This window comes from Nomascus leucogenys, chromosome 1a (genome assembly GCF_006542625.1).
Source record: "Nomascus leucogenys isolate Asia chromosome 1a, Asia_NLE_v1, whole genome shotgun sequence".
NCBI lineage: Eukaryota > Metazoa > Chordata > Mammalia > Primates > Hylobatidae > Nomascus > Nomascus leucogenys.
In genome coordinates this window covers 89,764,611-89,782,194 of record NC_044381.1, presented here as the reverse complement: position 1 = coordinate 89,782,194, position 17,584 = coordinate 89,764,611, and the positions used below count along the sequence as shown (strand labels likewise).

The window sequence follows — 17,584 nt, the reverse complement described above, 5'->3', positions numbered from 1 at the left end:
AATCAATGAATGGGGCAGAGCCACTGCCCAGAGCCTTGATGCTCTGGGGATGTGGGTCCCTTTCCCTTTAAAGCTGGTGGTGGGCTTGAGTTCTTCTTATGCAGCACTGGGCTGGTGCTGTATTGTCGTCATCACGTCACCATCATCTCCGATGTAAACTGAAGGTCTGCTGCGTGCAGTGCATGGGTCTGCTGTCTACTGTGCTAGAAGACAAAGCCAGGACCATAAGTCAAATGAGTTTATGTATTTTTATTGACTTTGCATTATTAAAATACACATGTAGCGAATGGATTATGCTTTTTCATTCATTCATTCATTTGATCAAAGTTTCATGAGGGCTTCCTCTGTGCAGGCACTGTGCTGGGTGCTAGGGACACAGAGACCAAGAGAGACCTGTCCTCTCCACTCATATTTTAATGTGACACACAGGCAGGAAACAAGGAATACAAATAAAATAATTGCATTTTAGGATAAAATCCATGAGAACAAACAGTATGAAGATTCAGTATCAGAGTAGAGTTCCTGAGGAAGATGACGGATTTTTTTTTTTTTTTTTTGAGACGGAGTCTCGCCTTGTCACTCAGGCTGGAGTGCAATGGTGCGACCTCGGCTGACTGCAACTTCCACCTCCCAGGTTCAAACGATTCTCCTGCCTCAGCCTCCTGAGTAGCTGGGATTACAGGTGCCCACCACCACGCCCAACTATTTTTGGTGTTTTTAGTAGAGACGGGGTTTCACCATATTGGCCAGGCTGGTCTCGAACTCCTAACCTTGTGATCCGCCTGCCTCGGCCTCCCAGAGTGCTGGGATTACAGGCGTGAGCCACCGCACCTGGTCGAGTTGAGGGATTTAACCTCAACCCTATGGGATGAGAAGAGTCAGGAAAGTGATGGTCCTGGGGAAGAGCTTTCTGGGCAGAGGAGCAGTGGGTGTGATGGCCCCAAGACAGGTCAGAGCTGGTTTTTTTGAGAGAACAGAAGACCTGTGTGGCTGGAGTATTGTGCCAGGGAGAAAAGAGCCCAGGAGTTCGATAGGTGGGCCGAGACCAGATCACTCAGTTCCCACAGGACAGGGAAGTGGCTTTTGGTTCCATGTGATATAAAGAAGGAAGCCATTTGGAAGATTTTGATCAGGGCCGTGAATTTGTATTTCATAAAGATCCTGTTGCTGCAGCATGGAGAGGAGACTGGATGCGGGGCCAGCAATGGAAGGAGGGAAATCAGGAGATTTTTGCAGTATTCTAGGCCAGAGATAATGTGGTCTTTAAAAGGGATTTTTTTTTTTTTTTTTAAACACAACCACAAACCGCTGTTATCACCATAAAGACTGTTTAGAGTAACAGGGAGAAAAGTTATTTTAAAATGTGTTTATTTTCCAGATAATGTCCTTGGACAAGGAATGCATGTCTGTTACAGGGGGGTCAGCTGACTTTGTAGTTGGGCACCCCGCCCCCGTCCGCGACTCCTGATACAGGACTCCCCCTCCGCTTCCTGAGCTCTGAAACAAGCTTTGTTTGTTAGAAACTCCTGGCTCCTCCTGCATTATGTCGAGAGGCTTCTGGTGTCAGGGCCGCATCGCAGGAAATGCAGACACACTGGGTCCGCTGCCATCACATCTGAGGCCTGGGGCATAGACAGAGGCTTTAGAGTCACAGGGAAGCTGATGGGCAGAGGGAGGATGGAGCCTCTGGGAGAAGAGAAGTCAGTTTACTCCCAGACATGGAGGCCATGTGACACTCTGGGGACTAGCCCAGCTGCCTCTACCAGTCTTTCACCTTCCAACCCAGAGTCCATATTGCGGGTAATAAATACCCTTATAATGAAAAATGAGAGTCGGAGTTGTACTGAGATGCCAGAGGCAATGACCTTTAAATTCGAGGCACTTGGAACTTACCATGATTAAGTGACTTCAAGACCTGGAAAGTTTGCAAGATGGTTCTACAAACAGCAACAACAGTCATAACCAGACCTTATATTTATACTAGGTCTTTGCCCCAAAGGCTGCAGAGCATTTGACCTGTCACTGTCTCGGTCGGCTTTTGCTAGTGTTCCCACCTACAGGTCAGGAACTCAAGAGACTTATACTGTGAATGGGGGCTGACGTTTCCTAGTTATGGGCCAGAGGTCATGTCCAGCAGACAATGCTTTTTCTCTGTTAGATGGTTAAGGCTGGCCCAGAGACCTGTTAAGTGCTGTCAGCTGGTGGATTCCCAGATAAACCTAGCAGAGAAGTCAAAGAAGAATTTACTAGACCTGTTTTGAGTTCTTTGGATGGATTGAGTGACTAGAAGTGTCCTGATCCCTGTGATTTAGAGCAGAACATACTAGCCAGGGGGCAGTGGTGGAAGATCACTCCCTGGTGGCTCACCCCTGGGCTCCCTGCTTTGAGGACAGGCCAGAGGTGTCATCCAGGAGGCGGCTTAAGCAGCGATGGTTATCAGACGACGGTGCAGTGTGTGCCGCTGTCTCAGCCTTCTCAACATGTTTGTGATCTTTGATCCATCACCACAAGGAAGAGGAGATGGGGTTACCCTGTGTAATATGGTACTTGTTGTCCTTACTAGCTCCATCTTATGCCATCTCTCCTTGAGCCACTAAGCACTGGTCACACTGGCCTTTCTGTTCCCTGGACAAGCCGTGTTCCTCTCCCTGCCTCAGGGAGTTTGCTTATGCTGTTTCCTCTGCCTAGAACCTTTCCCTCCCTCCCCTCTGTCCTCATTCACAAGGCCAGTCTTTGCTCATCCTCCACATCTCAACTTCTCAGCTCATGTACTCATGTAGGCCTCCTCTGGCCCTCGGATTAGGGAAAACTCTCTCCTAACACCCTCTCATAGCACTTTGAACTTGCCTACCACTGTTTTGAGAAGAGTTGTAATTATATGGTGACATATCACATCGTTTAAATCTGTCCTCCCTTCCCTAGACTGGAAAGTCCATTTGGGGCTGGGACTGTAGCCATTTTGCAGCTTGCCTAGCATGGAGCCTGCCCTGTAGTCAGCACTAGATAAATGTTCCTAGATGGAATGAATGAATTCCTATTGTATAATTGGGGAAACTGAGGCATGAAGAGATGATGACTTGCCCTAGATCACACAGTGAGCCCATAAAGAACCCCCCAGGTGGCCAGGTGTGGTAGCTCATCTGCATGGTATGCCTGTAATCCTAGCACTTCGGGAGGCTGGGGTGGGAGGATCACTTGAGACCGGGTGTTCGAGATCAGCCTGGGCAACATAGTGAGACCCCCCATCTCTACAAAAAATAAATTAGCCAGGCATGGTGGCATGTGCCTGCAGTCCCAGCTACTTGGGAGGCTGAGGTGGGAGGATCGCTTGGGCCTGGGAGGTTGAGGCTGCATTGAGCTGTGATTGTGCCACTGCATTCCAGTCTGGGCAATAGAGTGAGTCCCTGTCTCAGAAAAAAAACAAAAACAAAAACAAAAACAACCCTCTAGGCCCCCTGACATGGAGCCCAGTAAGCTCCATGCCCCTTCCCTCTTTTCCTACTCCCATTGTGGGGCTGGTTCCTCTGCCACAGTCTTTTATCCCTCCCTTAAACCCAGAGGAACACATCCTACCTCCTTCCCTCCTCTAAAGGGAGCGACGTGCTTAGGCCCCTACATGGAGAGTATGCCAGATTACATCTTGGAATTCTCAGCCACCATGCTGAGAAGTGAATGGGGAACCCTGAGCCGATGAACCTGACCTTGCTTTGGTCATGGCTTCACTGGATGATCTGGAGCACTCAGAACTGTTTTCAACCTCAGCGTATTCACCTGCAAAATGGAAATTGGATTCTATGTTGCAATGTGACTGGTGGGCTGCTGGAGAGACATAATTTCAAATTCATGATCTTTAAGCTCCATGACAAGTCCAGTACTAAATGAAAGTCTATTTTTCTTAAAAAAAAAAAGAAAAAGAAGCAGTGGCTTATTATGAACAGCACATTCGTGTTAAATCTGGTCAGATGAACAGGAAGTTACTTGTTTTCATCAGACAGGGCAGGGTTCCAGAATGGCAGGGAAAGGAGAAACATTTTCATATTTCTGAGGTGGCCCTTTGGGAACGAAAAGAAACATTACATTTATAAAAGTAAGTTTTGATAAAACATTTTGGCCCCGCATAGAAAAGGGCCTCTAGCAACATAGTCTCTTGTTAGAAAACTCTTCCTGGGCAAAAAGAATGGAAAACGGTCAGTGTTCTGGGAGGACTTGTCTGGAAGGGGCCCAGGGGCTTAGGAGAGCCTTGGTAGTGCCAACAGTTCAAACTCCAGGCAGCATTTCAGAGGCCCAACTGCCCAAGCAAAGGCAGCGTCTTCACTTTGTTAAAAAATAACAACAAATCAGAACACCCTTAAAATTACCCTCTGATGGTTTTTTCCTGTGCCTTTCGTTTCTCACCTTTTCTATTTTGTTTTCATTTCAGAGGGTTTTGGAAAATGATGAAAATGTAGAAGAAGGGAATGAAGAAGAGGATTTGGAAGAGGATATTCCCAAGCGAAAGAACAGGACTAGAGGACGGGTAAGTTGGGGATGAATGAGCGAGGAAAGAGGTGCGGGAGGCTGGGATGCCTGGCCAACAATTGATCTTCACTGCAGCTAGATGGAGATCGTGGCCGTGGTCTTACATGGAGAACGCTCAAAGAAGAAAACTCCAGAACAGCTGTGATCCCAGGTCATAGCCTGGAAGAGTTTAGAGCTGGCAAGAGGGAGGAGAGGAGGCAGAGGGGGTGCCCTGAGTGGGTGGTGAGGTCTGGGATCAGGGTGAGGGTGGAATATGAGGAGAATGTGCCTGTTGTCACCACTGCTTGGTTACTAAAGAAGGCCGGATGTTTCCTGCCTTGTCCCTGGTGCTGCACCAGAATGACAGAGTCAGGATACCTGCTTTTGGGGTATGCTTCACTAGGCAGAGTAGAAGTTTGCTGGGGTAGCAGGGGGCTGCAGCTGGTGGCTCCCAGTGGGTTTGGCATGAGCTCTGGAGGCTTGAGACCATCCCAGGGGTCCTGGGATGGGACAAGGAAAAAGCCAGAGCCTGGGGAAGGGCAGAGGGGAAACTGAGGTGGAAGGAATAAAAACAAGAGACTGGTCAGGCACTTCCAGGCATTCAGGTTGAATCTAGAGTTCACGCCCGAAGGGGCTTTCTGTGGTGGCCATCAGGGGTCTGCAAGGGCATGTGACAATAACCAGGTGGAGGGGGACCTTCCGAAGTAAACTGCTGCTGTCCACCTGGAGAATTGACTCTCAGGCTTGAGGATCTCACCCCTTCAGTCTCTAGGCGGGACTCTTACCCCTCCCATGGATAAGCACTTAGTCCCGGGCGTTCTGTGGGTTTGCAGCCAACGATAATCATGGCAGGGCTCTCCACCCTCGTGGTTCTCATGCCTCAGCAGACATTAGTATCACTGAGAGAGCTTATTGAATGCAGATTCCCAGGACCCCACTCAGAAATTCTGCTTTAGGAGCTCTGGGGCAGGGCTTTATACTGTATTAGAAGCAAGTGCCCAGGCGGCTGCTGCACATCGGCCAGTGCCGCACACACTGAGCTGAGATGCTCCAGCCTGTCGCAGTGTGGGGCTGTGCAGCCTGTGCAGGGGCCAGGCGGGCAGCTCTCTGATGGTGCACCTCTGGTACAGCTGGGACCAGCCTCGTCACTTAGCAAGATTTTGGCTATCTTCGCTCATCTCTTCTTTTCTCCTACTTTTTGTTGGTTTATGTTTGTTCAATTTTTTTTCTGGAGTATTTGAAAACAAGTTCTAGACATCTTATCATTTAACTGACACATATCTCAGTGTGTGTCTTTAACAAATATCATTATCATACCCAATAATATAATAGTTATAATACCTACTATCTAGTCCCTTATCATTTCCCCCTTTGTCAAAAAATGCCATTTTATAGTCGGTTTGTTTGAAACCGAAGTCTCTTGGATTCCACGGCATACCTCTTCTGTATTCTCTTCTGTATTGCACCCCACCACACACATTTTTTTTTCTCCATGCCATTAATTTGTTGAAGAATTTGGGTTGTTTGTCTTGTGGAACTTCTCACATTCTAGAAGTGGTGGGAGGGTAGTATTTAATGTCTTTCTCCATCCTCTGTGTTTCCTGAAAACTGGTAGTTTGATTAGAAACTTGCTTAGATTCAAGGTGTGTGTGTGTGTGTGTGTGTGTGTGTGTGTGTGTGTGTGTGTTTGTGTACGTGTGTACAAACATTTCTTGGGGGGAGGCAAGAATCCTTCCTAGATGGCGATAGGTTCTTCTTGTATCACATCAGGGGCATATCTTGTCCAGTTCTGCTTTGAGTGGTATTTTAATTGATCAGTAGATTTGAGTGTTGTCAGCCTGATCTCTCCCTTATATAGTTCCTCATCAAGTTTTTACTTAATGATTTTTGCAGCCATTGATAAACTGGCCTAGACCCATTCATGGAGGGGAGAATATTAAAAAGAAAATCAAATTCCATTATTAAGGGAGACTTTTGAGCTTGGACTTCCTGGGCCTTTTGTGAACTCCCAAAGAGCTGTGTATGTCCAGACCCACTTCCTTTCCTTCTCTCCCCCAACCAAAGTGACTCGAGTGTGGGAAATGGTCCTCTTCACACCTTCTCCCCAACCTACATTTAGAAGATTGAGCTTGCGGTCAGTAGATATGAATTGGGTGTCTGTGAAAACATCAGCAGTCACTGCAACCAAGTATACTTACTGTGTACTTCCTGTAAACCAGGCAGTGTGATGGGCTCTGTATAACAAGAGCTACCACATGGAGAGTGATGGCTTTGTGCCAGGTGCTTTAGACTACCATCTCTCTTTCTGCATTGTGCATTATGGCAGCTGCTGGCCACATGTGGCTACTGAGTCCTCAAAACGTGGCTCGTCCTAATGCAAATGTGCTGTCAATGTAAAATACACACGACATTTTGAAGACTTAGTATGAAAAAGGAATGCAGAACATCTCATTCTTAATTTTTATATTGATTAAATGATTATCGTATTTTGGATATATCGTTAAATAAAATATATTATTAAAATTAATTGCACCTATCTCTTTTTTTTAAAAAAAATGTGCTGCTGGAAATTTTAAAATGATGAGTGTGGCTCACATCATTGTATTTCTGTTGGTCCGAACTTCTTTCATTTCCCTAAGTTGGCACTATTGCTCCCAGGGGGGTTAAGCAATTTGTTCAAGGTCACTCAGCCTAGTAAGGAAGAGGCTAAGGTTTGAACACAGGTCTGTGCTTTCTCCTCTGACTTCATGCCTGGCCCAGGGCCCAGCATATAGCCAATGATTAGCTTGTTGAATGAATGATTGAATGATGGAAAAGAGAAAGAAAAGTCATATTTCAGCTGTAGGGGAGATGAGAGAGGCCTGAACACAGTGAGGAGGCGGGATGGAGCCTAGACTGGCTCTGGGCCCACCAGATACTGGCCAAGCAGCAGCTGAATGGCTCCATGTTGTACAGTGATATTGCGGACGTGTTACCCATGTGTGGAGCCATGGAAGGACCCAGAAGGCTGTGAGCAAGCCTCCTGTGCTGGGGTGTGTGAAGCTGCTGCACTCACAGCCTCAGTTCAGCTGTTTTGCCCACGCTTTATTTTTATAATTATTATGTTTTAGAGATGGGGGCCTCACTCTGTTGCTCAGGCTGATCTGGAACTCCTGGCCTCAAGCGATCCTCTTGTCCGGGTCTCCCAAAGTGCTGGGATTACAGGCATGAGCCACCATGCCCAGCTCGTTGCCCACCCTTTAAGTGGTATATTCCAGCTGCTGCTGGCACTGGAGAACAACTATGCCCATTTGTCTTGTCAGAACCTAGAGGCAGTCTAAGTCTTGACACCTCTGTGTGTGGTCTCTGGATGGTGGCATTAATATCATCTGGGAGGTCGTTAGGAATGCAGAAGCCCAGACTCCACACTAGATTAATGAGAATTAGAGTCTGCACTTTGACAAGCCCCCAGGTGCTTTGTGTGCTCACTGAGGAGGCCAGGGCTAAGGTAGGGATTACAGAATAGGCTCTGCTTTATTTGAACTTAGACCCTGCAAGTTCAAATTCCAGCTCTACCACTTACTACACGTTGGATGAATTATGTAACCTCTGTGATGGTGGCCAAATTGTATAAGTACCCTGGGCCTCCGTTTCTTCATCAGTAAGTTTTGAGTGCTTCATACTGCCTAGATATTATCAGGAGGGTGCAAGCAAAGGGAATAACTCTTGGAACTTTGATAATGGGTATTCTCTGAGTGGTGAGGGGAGCCCAACAATTAATAATTGTGTCTATGGTAACTTCAGCCCAGGAAGTCAAAGCTCTTTAAAATTCATGAGATTCTTGTGAGTCATCCATGTGAGTATTATCAATTAATCAACTATCAATCAATCATGAAGTATTTATTTATGTACTATGGTGTTCAGGTGCCTCTCAAACTTTAGGTGCATATGGAGCACCTGAGGATCTTGTTAAAATACAAATTCTGATGCAGTAGGTCCATGGGGTGGGGGCTGAGCTCCTGCCTCGTTAATAAGCTCCCAAGTGATGCTGGAGCTGCTGGTGTCAGGACCACACTTTAAATAGCAAGGGTGTAGGCTGGGTGCGGTGGCTCACAACTGTAATCCCAGCACTTTGGGAAGCCGAGGTGGGAGGATGGTTTGAGCTCAGGAGTTTGAGACCAGCCTGGGGGCAACATGTCGAGAGCTCATCTCTGAAAAAATTAGCCAGGCATAGCAGTGTGCACCTGTGGTTACAGCTACTTGGGAGGCTGAGGTGGGAGGATCACTGGAGCCTGAGTGGTCAAGGCTTCAGTGAGCTGTGATTGTGCTACTGCACTCCAGCCCTAGTGACAGAGTGAGACCCCATCTCAAAAAAACAAAAAGGCCGGGCGTGGTGGCTCACGCCTGTAATCCCAGCACTTTGGGAGGCCAAGGCGGGTGGATCACGAGGTCAGGAGATTGAGACCATCCTGGCTAACAGGGTGAAACCCCGTCTCTACTGAAAATATGAAAAATTAGCTGGGCATGCTGGCATGCACCTGTAATCCCAGCTACTCAGGGGGCTGAGGCAGGAGAATCTCTTGAACCCAGGAGGTGGAGGTTGTAGTGAGCCGAGATTGAGCCACTGCACTCCAGCCTGCACGACACAGTGAGACTCCGTCTCACAAAAAAATAAAATAAAAAAATAAAAAAGCAAGGGTGTAGAGCAGTGGTTCTCAATTTTTTTTGATTTCAGGAATTCCTTACACTGAGAGCCCCCAAAGGCTGTTATTCAGGTTATAGCCAGTGATATTCATATCACTAATGATATTTGCCATTTTAGAAATTAAAAAGGGAGTCTCTCTGAACCTATTGTGGTTTAAGAGGTGGCCCAATAAAAAATATTTAAAAGGAAAATAAAACAAATTTTAAACTAGAGAATACACACGCAGTGACAGCATCATCACATGTCATGTCGCCTCTGGAAGACTCCATTGGATGCCTGTGAGAGTGTGAGAGTGAAAAAGGCAAATCACATTTTAGGACTCTTATGAAAATAGTTCAGACACTGCAGAGTCCCTGAAAGGACACTCAGGGATCCCCCAGGATTCCTGGGCCACACTATTTGAGAACAACTGATATAGAAGATTTAGCTCTGTGCTTGGGACCGAGTCTGTCCTAGTCAAGGGTCTTTCAGCTTCAATAAAAATGGGAAGGATTTGAAAAACTGCCAGGCCACTGCCCCAAATTTGAGCAACCTTTGAAGATCCAAACCACAGGAAGAGCAGGAACGTGGCAGGGACTTAGCATTGGGAAACAGTAAGGAACCCAGGTAGTTTCTGGCCTCTACTTCTCCCTCCTTCATTCTTCCTGCTTCCGTGTGTACATGGCCCCATAAGGCTCCTGAATGTACGGGCCCTCAATTCAAGTGGCCTATACTAACGAGGGTCACTGTTTTCTAATTCTAAACCCCTTGGAGGTAGGATCTGATTGGCCCAGCTTGGATCAGGTGACTACTCCCGAGCCAGCCAATCAACTGTGGCCAGTGGGACAGGGCCATGTGGTACACTCATGGCTGCCATGGCCCAGCAGTGTGGGAATGCGGGTAGGGAGGAGTGAAGTAGGGTGGGCAGCTCTTGGGGAAGGAGGATTGGCTTCCTTTGGCTGGTCACCTTCAAAGCTTTCTGTAACAGAGCCTGGAGACCTAGGTCCTGCTCCTTCTGCTGGCCCTGGGACTGTGGACAGGTGAGAACCTGCTTCATCAAGGGCCAGATAGGAATCATAACACTACTTGGTCTAACTCATAGGGGCATTGTAGGAATTAACTGAGCTACTATATGCAAAAGAGCTTTGCACGCTATGCGCTAAGTGTTAGGGGGTCATAATAAAGTACAGAATGTCATTTTTGCCCTCAAGGACCTTAGAATCAAACTGGGAAGAAGATGCTAATACCCATGATACCATTAGAAACAGCAGGCACCTGACTGTGCACTAACCAAAGGCAACAGGAGTTCAGAGGAGAGAGATCAGCCTAGGCAAGGAGGGGGGAAATGATGTGTTGAGTGCTTCCTGTGGACTTAGTGCTGTCCCCTGTGGTTTCACACACTCCAAGCTCAAACTCTCTCAACAGCTCTGCTATATAGGTGTTGGTGTGCTCATTTTACAGTTGAGAAAACTAAAGCTTAGAGAAGTAACTTGCCCAAGACACATAGCTGGTGTTTCAACCTGTGTCTATTTGACTTTAAGCGGATGCTCTTTTCACTCCTTAGTGTGGCAAGAGGAAGATTCTTGGAGGAGTGGAGGTTAGCAAGGGCAAAGCCTGGATCAGATGTGCATGGGCAGAGGAGAGCACGATCATGGGGTGAACCCGAGGGGATCAGCACTAGGTTGCCACTGGCTGTGTAAGTGGGTTGTAGATGGCAATGAATGAATGAATGTGTGAATGCATGAACCTATGACCATGGGCTCCTGTCTTTCATCCCTTTGTCTAATGGTCTGAAAGTCCTGTGGGTTGGATTAGGGGGGCAGTGTGGAGGTAGATCCCCCGTTAGGGTGGACTGGGGGGCAATGTAGAGGTAGATTCCCCGTTAGGGTGGACTGGGGGGCAATGTGGAGGTAGATCCCCTTTAGTGGGTTCTTTGAACAGCTCAGGGGTCAGTCGATGAGCTCCTGGATTAGGGTGTGCAATGGAGAGGAAATGCAGAGCCTAGATGGCCTTTGGAGGAAGAAACAATAGCATTTGGATACAGAGAGAGGAGGAGAAGAACCAGAGATGACTGAATCGCTGCCTGCCTGATTGATTCATCTATTTGGCAAATGTTTATTAAGTGCTTCTTATGTGGCTGGCCCTGTGCCAGGTTCTGAGGATAGTGGTGGCCAAAATAAACATGGTCTCCACCATGTTTGTCTCTCCATGTAGGGGAGACAAAATCAACTTGTAAACCAACACAGGTATAATCTAATGCCAGACAGTGCTCAGTGCCATGATGAAACGGGAGGGGAAAGAAAACGATGGAGAGGGTGTGAGTGGATCTAAGTTGGTCAGGGAGGGCTTCTCTGAGGAGGTGACATTTGAGCAGGACAAGTAGGATTCTGAGTTTCCAAACCTGAGATCTTCTAAGAGACCCTAAGAGTGCTACTGCCTCAGGAAGAGTCCCTTGCATGTCCCCTGAAGTGCCCTATAGACACGATCCCCATTTTGCAATTGAGGAAACTGAGGCAAAGGGAGTGTGGCACAGAGTCACTCTGCCGGTCAGCCCTGCTGCAGGAGATGAAAACCTGGCTCCCACAGCACCCTCCCTTTCCTGCTGGCAGCTCCCCCAGAAGCCCTCGTACATCCAGTTCTGCTCGACTCCTCCCCTTCCCCTGGAGGTATTTTTAGTCTCCCAGAGCCCCTTCCCCAGTCTGCTGTTGCCTCGTCATTCTGCTTGACTTGCTTTCACCTGCTCAGAGGCGGCTGTGACAGGGCTGCGGGCTGCATGTCAAGCTGTCCCTGGCTTCACAGAGGGGTGTGGAGGGGGAGGGCAGCTGAGGGTGACCACCCTCGGCAGTGCGGGCAGGCAGGAGGCCTGTCAGTGCCCGGGGTGACTGCCAGCACCTACAGATCCCTCTTGGGGTCAACTCTGAGTAATGAGGGCGAGGGGAGGAGGGCTGCTGGCTGTCAGCGCTGCAGGGGTGGGGTGGGGAGGGAGACCGGTGGGAGGGGGGGAGGAAGTGGAATTTGTTTTGGAGAGAGAGAAGCTGAGGAGGTGGCAGAGGTGGTAGCTTGGCAGGTGGTGTTGATTGGGAAGTGGGTGTGTTTTCTGAGTGTGTGTGTTGCAGGCCTAGGGTACAGCCCTTTCCACTGTGAAGTCCCTGATGAGTGTGTGCATGGAGTGTGTGTGTGCACAGTGTGAGTGTGTGTGTGAGAGTATCCCAGGCCTTTCCACCATCAAGTCCCCACGGCCACTTTTCCAAGCCAGGCCCCAGGGGCTGCCCCATTTCCCCTGCACCCCAGGCTGCTGCCAGGTCTTATTCCTCACCTGCTGCCCCTTCCTCTCTGTCCCCAAAGACCCCGACAGGCCCTTTCCTTGGTTGGGAGTTGACTGCTACTCATTACCAAAGAATGACCTGGAGAGGCGAGGGTGCTACACACGTGACCAGTGTGGGACTTACAAAGGTTTAAAAATAAACCTCGCTGTGTTCTTGTCACCACCGCCCTGGGGATGCAGAGCTGCCAGCAACCTCTCTGACTGGGCTCTTTGATTCTTGAAGGTAGAGCTCATTCCACCGCCACCCTGGGAGATTCACACAGGGTGGTGGTATCAGAAGTCCAGCCCAGGAGACCATGGGGGTCAAGGTCTTCGTCACTGGCTGGAGGCCCAAGGCAGACCACACAGGGAGGCCTTAGCCGAAGCCCACCCCTGCTGAGTAGGCCAAGCATGGGGTGGTGGCAGGAGCTCCCCTATATCTACACTCGTGCACTGGGCCTGGATGTCAGGACTGTCTGGCTCTTGGGACACTGGGGAGATGGACACAGAAACCTAGGAAGACAACTACAATTATGCCTCCTTGCCCCCATCAGGCCTTGCTCCTGATACATGCATCAGCTGGTCTGCCGAGGGGCCTGGGGTTGTCATCCTCAGCTGTGTCAGTGAAGCTAGGAGGCTAAGGAGCAGGAGGAAGCGGCCTCAGTGGCACGGTAGTGTGTGGGAATTTGGTAGAGGAGGGCTTTTCAGTACGGCTGCCCTGAGTAGCCGAATGACCTTGGGCAAGCTCCTTGACCTCTCTGTCGCTTCAGTCCTTTGATTTGTAAAACGGGGACCCTAGTAGAAACCATCTCTTGGAGTTGTGAAAATTTAATGAGATGATACAGGTGAGCAACTGAGTGATTTGGGGGCACATCCCCTGACCTCTCTGGGCCTCAGTTTCCTCGCCTGTAAGATGGGACTGGTGTTGGCACAAAAGTTGGGATGAAGATGGTGTAAGGAGCTTGCAGAGCGCATGCTCCAGAGCTGTAGTGATGACCATGGTAACAAGCATCCTGTATCCCAATGTCTCCCCAGGCTCGCGGCTCTGCGGGGGGCAGGAGGAGGCACGACGCCGCCTCTCAGGAAGACCACGACAAACCTTACGTCTGTGACAGTAAGTATGGGCCGGTCCCACCTTCCTTCCTCCTTCTGCCCCTGCCCCCAGGCCCCCCTTCCTTGTGCTTCCTTGGCCGTCCGCCTGCCAGCCTCAGTGTGTGCTCACCTCTTCCTCTCTGTCTGCACCCCAGCTTACCCGCCTGCCGCCTCCACCGCAGTCACCACTTCCTTGGGCCACTGCTGCCCCGGGGGGTTTCTGCAGAGGGGAAGCCAGCTGGGGTGGCCCCCACCCTCAGTTCTGCGCCCCCACCTCCTGCCATGCCTCCTGCGTGGCTCTCCTCCAGCTCTCTCTCTCACGCATTCTGTCTCCTTTAAGATTCATCCTTTATTTCTTTCTGTATTTCAGAGAGTTACAAACAAAAGCATAACTCAAAACCCTCCGACAAAGGTACTTGGCTCGTCATGGCTTTTCATTTGTTTCCCTTTAATTTCCTTTCCCTCTTCCTCTCCTGTCCTAGGTAGGGCAAGTTATGAATCTTTCTATGACGATGACTTACTTTAATAAATGGCCCTCGATCCATCTCCAGCCTTTCTTGCTTGCTTCAGAAACATCTTTTGGACAAGCGACTGCCTGGCTGGCTCCTGAGTTTAGGGTGTGCAGACAGAGCTAGGGAGCCCACAGGAGGGGTGTTGCAGGGAGCCAGGGCAGTGGGTGGACCTCGGGAAACCTGCAGCTTGATGAGGGATGTGGTCAGCTCCAGGCAGCAGAGCACTGGGTGGCAGATTGAAAACCTGTGCCCTAGTCATCTTCTCACTGTACTGGGTACCATTTGCTCATTCTGTGGGAGGGCAGCCCTCGCCACCACCCTCCTAATGATCTTCACTTGCCATCTTCTCCTCTCTGAGGATGCAGAGCTTCGCCATAGGAGGGAAGGGGTTGCAGCGAGGATGGCAGTGAAACAGTCGAGGCTGGACCCTGGCACAGGTCTCCCTCTGGGTGTCCCACCCATCTCGCCAGGGTCTGCAGTCTCCCTGAAGGCAGGGAGAGAGCTGGTGAGGTGGGGTGGGGGGGCCCAGGGAGCACGCTGGGGGTGATATCTTTTGTCTCCCCCTTCACTGCCCTCTTTTGATTTCAAAAAGTTGTTCTGTGTCCAATGGGGTGAAAGCTGGTTGGAGAACATTTTGCTAGAAGAACTCAAACTCCATGACTCCCATTTGGATGCTTAATACTCCATGCAGATGCCATTCCTGAGATGACTCCTGCAGGTAACGTCTCCACCCCAAAGCAGTTCCAGTCCAGGATGAGGAGGGAGCAGGGCATGGGGTCTGATGCCTTTTGGCAGCACCAGGAGGTGCCTGCCTTGGCCTGGGTCTTGCTTCCTACATGGCGTTCAGTTTCGCTCTGATATGTAGAAGCCCCAGCATGCTGACCCTTGAGAGACTGGCCCTAGGCCACGGGCTGGGAAGGGCCCTCAGACCACCTTGGGCTTTCTCGCTGTGTTTGGCCTGACAGCACATCTATCAAGACTGCCAACAACTGCTTTGGAACTGGGGCATTGCTACTACATTCTTCTTTTATTCATTTTTATTTATTTAATTTTTTAAGAGAGGCTCTTGCTCTGTCACCCAGGCTGGAGTACAGTGGTACAATCATAGGATTATAGCTCACTACAGCCTTGACCTCCTGGACTTAAGCAATCCTTCTGCCTCAGCATATGCAGTAGCTAGGACTATAGGCCTGTGCCACTACGCTTGGCTAAGTTTTTAAAATTTTCTGTAGAGATGGGGTCTTGCCCAGGCTGGTCTTGAACTCCTGGTTTCAAGTGATCCTCCTGCCTCGGCCTCCCAAAGTGCTGGGATTACAGGTGTGAGCCACCGCACTGAGCCCTTTGTTCCTCTTTTAAAATGCTTTATCTTCATATGTAATTGTCTGCTACCATAGACAGTGGGATCCCTTTTTGCTCTATCTCTACAGCTTTCATTGGATTCCCAGCCAATCATAATCCCATGGACTCCCAGACACACACACTTGTGTGCCCTTTTCTCCGACTTCACCCCCCTCCCAGTTCCTCTCCTCCCACCTTTGCCTCTGACTTCTGCCTCCTTGTGGATCATCTCCATGAAGTGCCCTTTGTGGGCATCCCTTTCTTACCGGGCACCCCTCTTTCTGCAAAGTGCTTGCATCACACGCTGTCTCCTGAGTCCCTGTGGCTTTGTTTCGGGACTCTCAGTGCTGTTTGCTTCTCTCGATGCACTCCGCGCAAGCTCTCTCCTGCCTTCTGTGTGCCCTGTAGTGCCTGGGAGGCCTGACGGCAGGCTTTCTGGAAGTCTCAGCGGCTGCTTTCTTGGCTCTGTCTGCATGCGTTCTGCCTCCTCTCCCTCCCTTGGTGGAGCAGGGGCCACCGTCGATTGCCCTTCTCTGTTCTGGCTCTCTTAGGAAATTGTGTGGCAGCTCGGTGATTAATAGACTTTATTTTTATCTGGTGCCCTTCAGACATGTGATCCTTTGGGATAGAAATGACCTTTGGAGAGGTCACAAGGCCCAACCCCCCACCCCCAAACTGGGCAAGGAGTGCTTTTAATAATCTCTAATGCATCCTAAGGAGAGAGGTGTCTGGCCGCCTCCTAGATCGTCCCCAGGGATGGTGTTACCATAAGCTGCCCTTTCTTCCATGATGCCAGCTGTGCTTCGAATGAGTGTTTTTCCTTAATAGGAGCTGAAGATTTTCTCTCCTACAGGTCCCCTTGTCGTTTGCGCATCTTTCCCCTACGAATAGGCACATTACGGCTTTGTCCATCTGGGAGACCTTCTGAACATCCCACGTATTCTTGGTTGACTTAGGGCCCCACCACATAGTCTCTGTGGCACCCTGCTTGGAATTCCCTTCCAGGTCTACACTTAAGCATGGCACTCCTAGGAAGTAGCATCAAGTCCACGTGGCTCAAAGAGCAGCAGACGTATCTCCTTATTTATGCCCTGTCCACCCTCTCAACAGTTTACTAGTTGGAGCCCGTCCCAGCCCCAGTGTTGATGCCTCTCCAGGTGCATGCTCTTTTCTACTTATGCATTTGATTATTCCTTCTTCCATAAATCACTCTGCATTTGGTCCCATTGAGTCTCAATAAACAGATCCAATAATATGTGACTTCAATATACAAGATTCAATAAAGGCAAATTTAAAGACATTGCCCAGTAGTTAAATTTCATTCTCCACAGATTTGCCATCCCTGCCATTTTTGTATCATCTATGGTGTGATTTGCATAATTCCCACTCCATCTTTCAAGTTATTTATGAAAATATTAGATCACCTTGGACCCCAACCCCTTTCTGGGTTTATGTGGAGTGGTAATAAGCTATATTCTGATGTGATTTATTTAACCCTTCCTGGAATGCATTCCTGAATATAGTGGTCCTATGTGTTCTTGCTCCAAGCTTCCTTTTCAAAATGGGTGGCTTGAATGTTATTGTAGCTGCTAACTCCAGGTGATAGAGAGTTTGCTTGATGCCTTTTACCCAGTCATTGAATTTCTTCCATCGCAGAGCAATGTTAAATCACCTGAACATGATTTATGTTTTACCCAATCCATGGTGTATGGATGTATGAATGCTTTGTTTTCCAGCAAGTAACCAGTCTCTTTTAATTACCTTGAAAGTTTACCAAGCTTAAGGGTTAAAGTTCTGTTCCTCCCCTTTTAATCTCTTGCTTAAGGAAAAGTGTTTCTTATGCACAAAGAAAGCAACTGAATAGGACATTGTGGAAAAGGCTGTTGGTGTCTGTGAAAGTGTAGGCCTGGACCAGCTGCACAGCAATGCCTAGACGCTTCTTAGAATTCAGACTCCTGGGCTCCACATCAGACCTCCGGTATCAGAATCACTGGAGGGAAGGCCAAGGGGCCTGCATTTTCTGAGAGCTCTTCAGGGGATTCTTGTGTATACTGGCTTTTGACAGTGACAAGCCTACTTCGTTTAAACATGAAGGCTTCTGGCTCCTGACTGCTCAGCTCTTATTATTTTCTGCTTTTTGCATCTGGACATTCTGGAGTCTCCAGGAATTCTCCAGGC

General features: G+C 49.0%; 1 protein-coding gene across 4 annotated transcripts in view; it reads left to right on the top strand.

Annotated features, from left to right (window-relative positions):
• Nucleotides 1-17,584, top strand: part of DPF3 (double PHD fingers 3) — a 282,508-nt gene that overhangs the window by 170,110 nt on the left and 94,814 nt on the right. For all 4 annotated transcript variants that reach the window (XR_004030095.1, XM_030812922.1, XM_003263659.4 and 1 more), the window contains exons 5-6: nt 4,421-4,516; nt 13,500-13,578. Coding sequence is in view for 3 of the 4 variants with exons in the window: in XM_030812922.1 (XP_030668782.1) it covers nt 4,421-4,516; nt 13,500-13,578 (175 nt within the window). In the remaining variant the exon portion in view is untranslated. The remainder of the gene's footprint in view (nt 1-4,420; nt 4,517-13,499; nt 13,579-17,584) is intronic.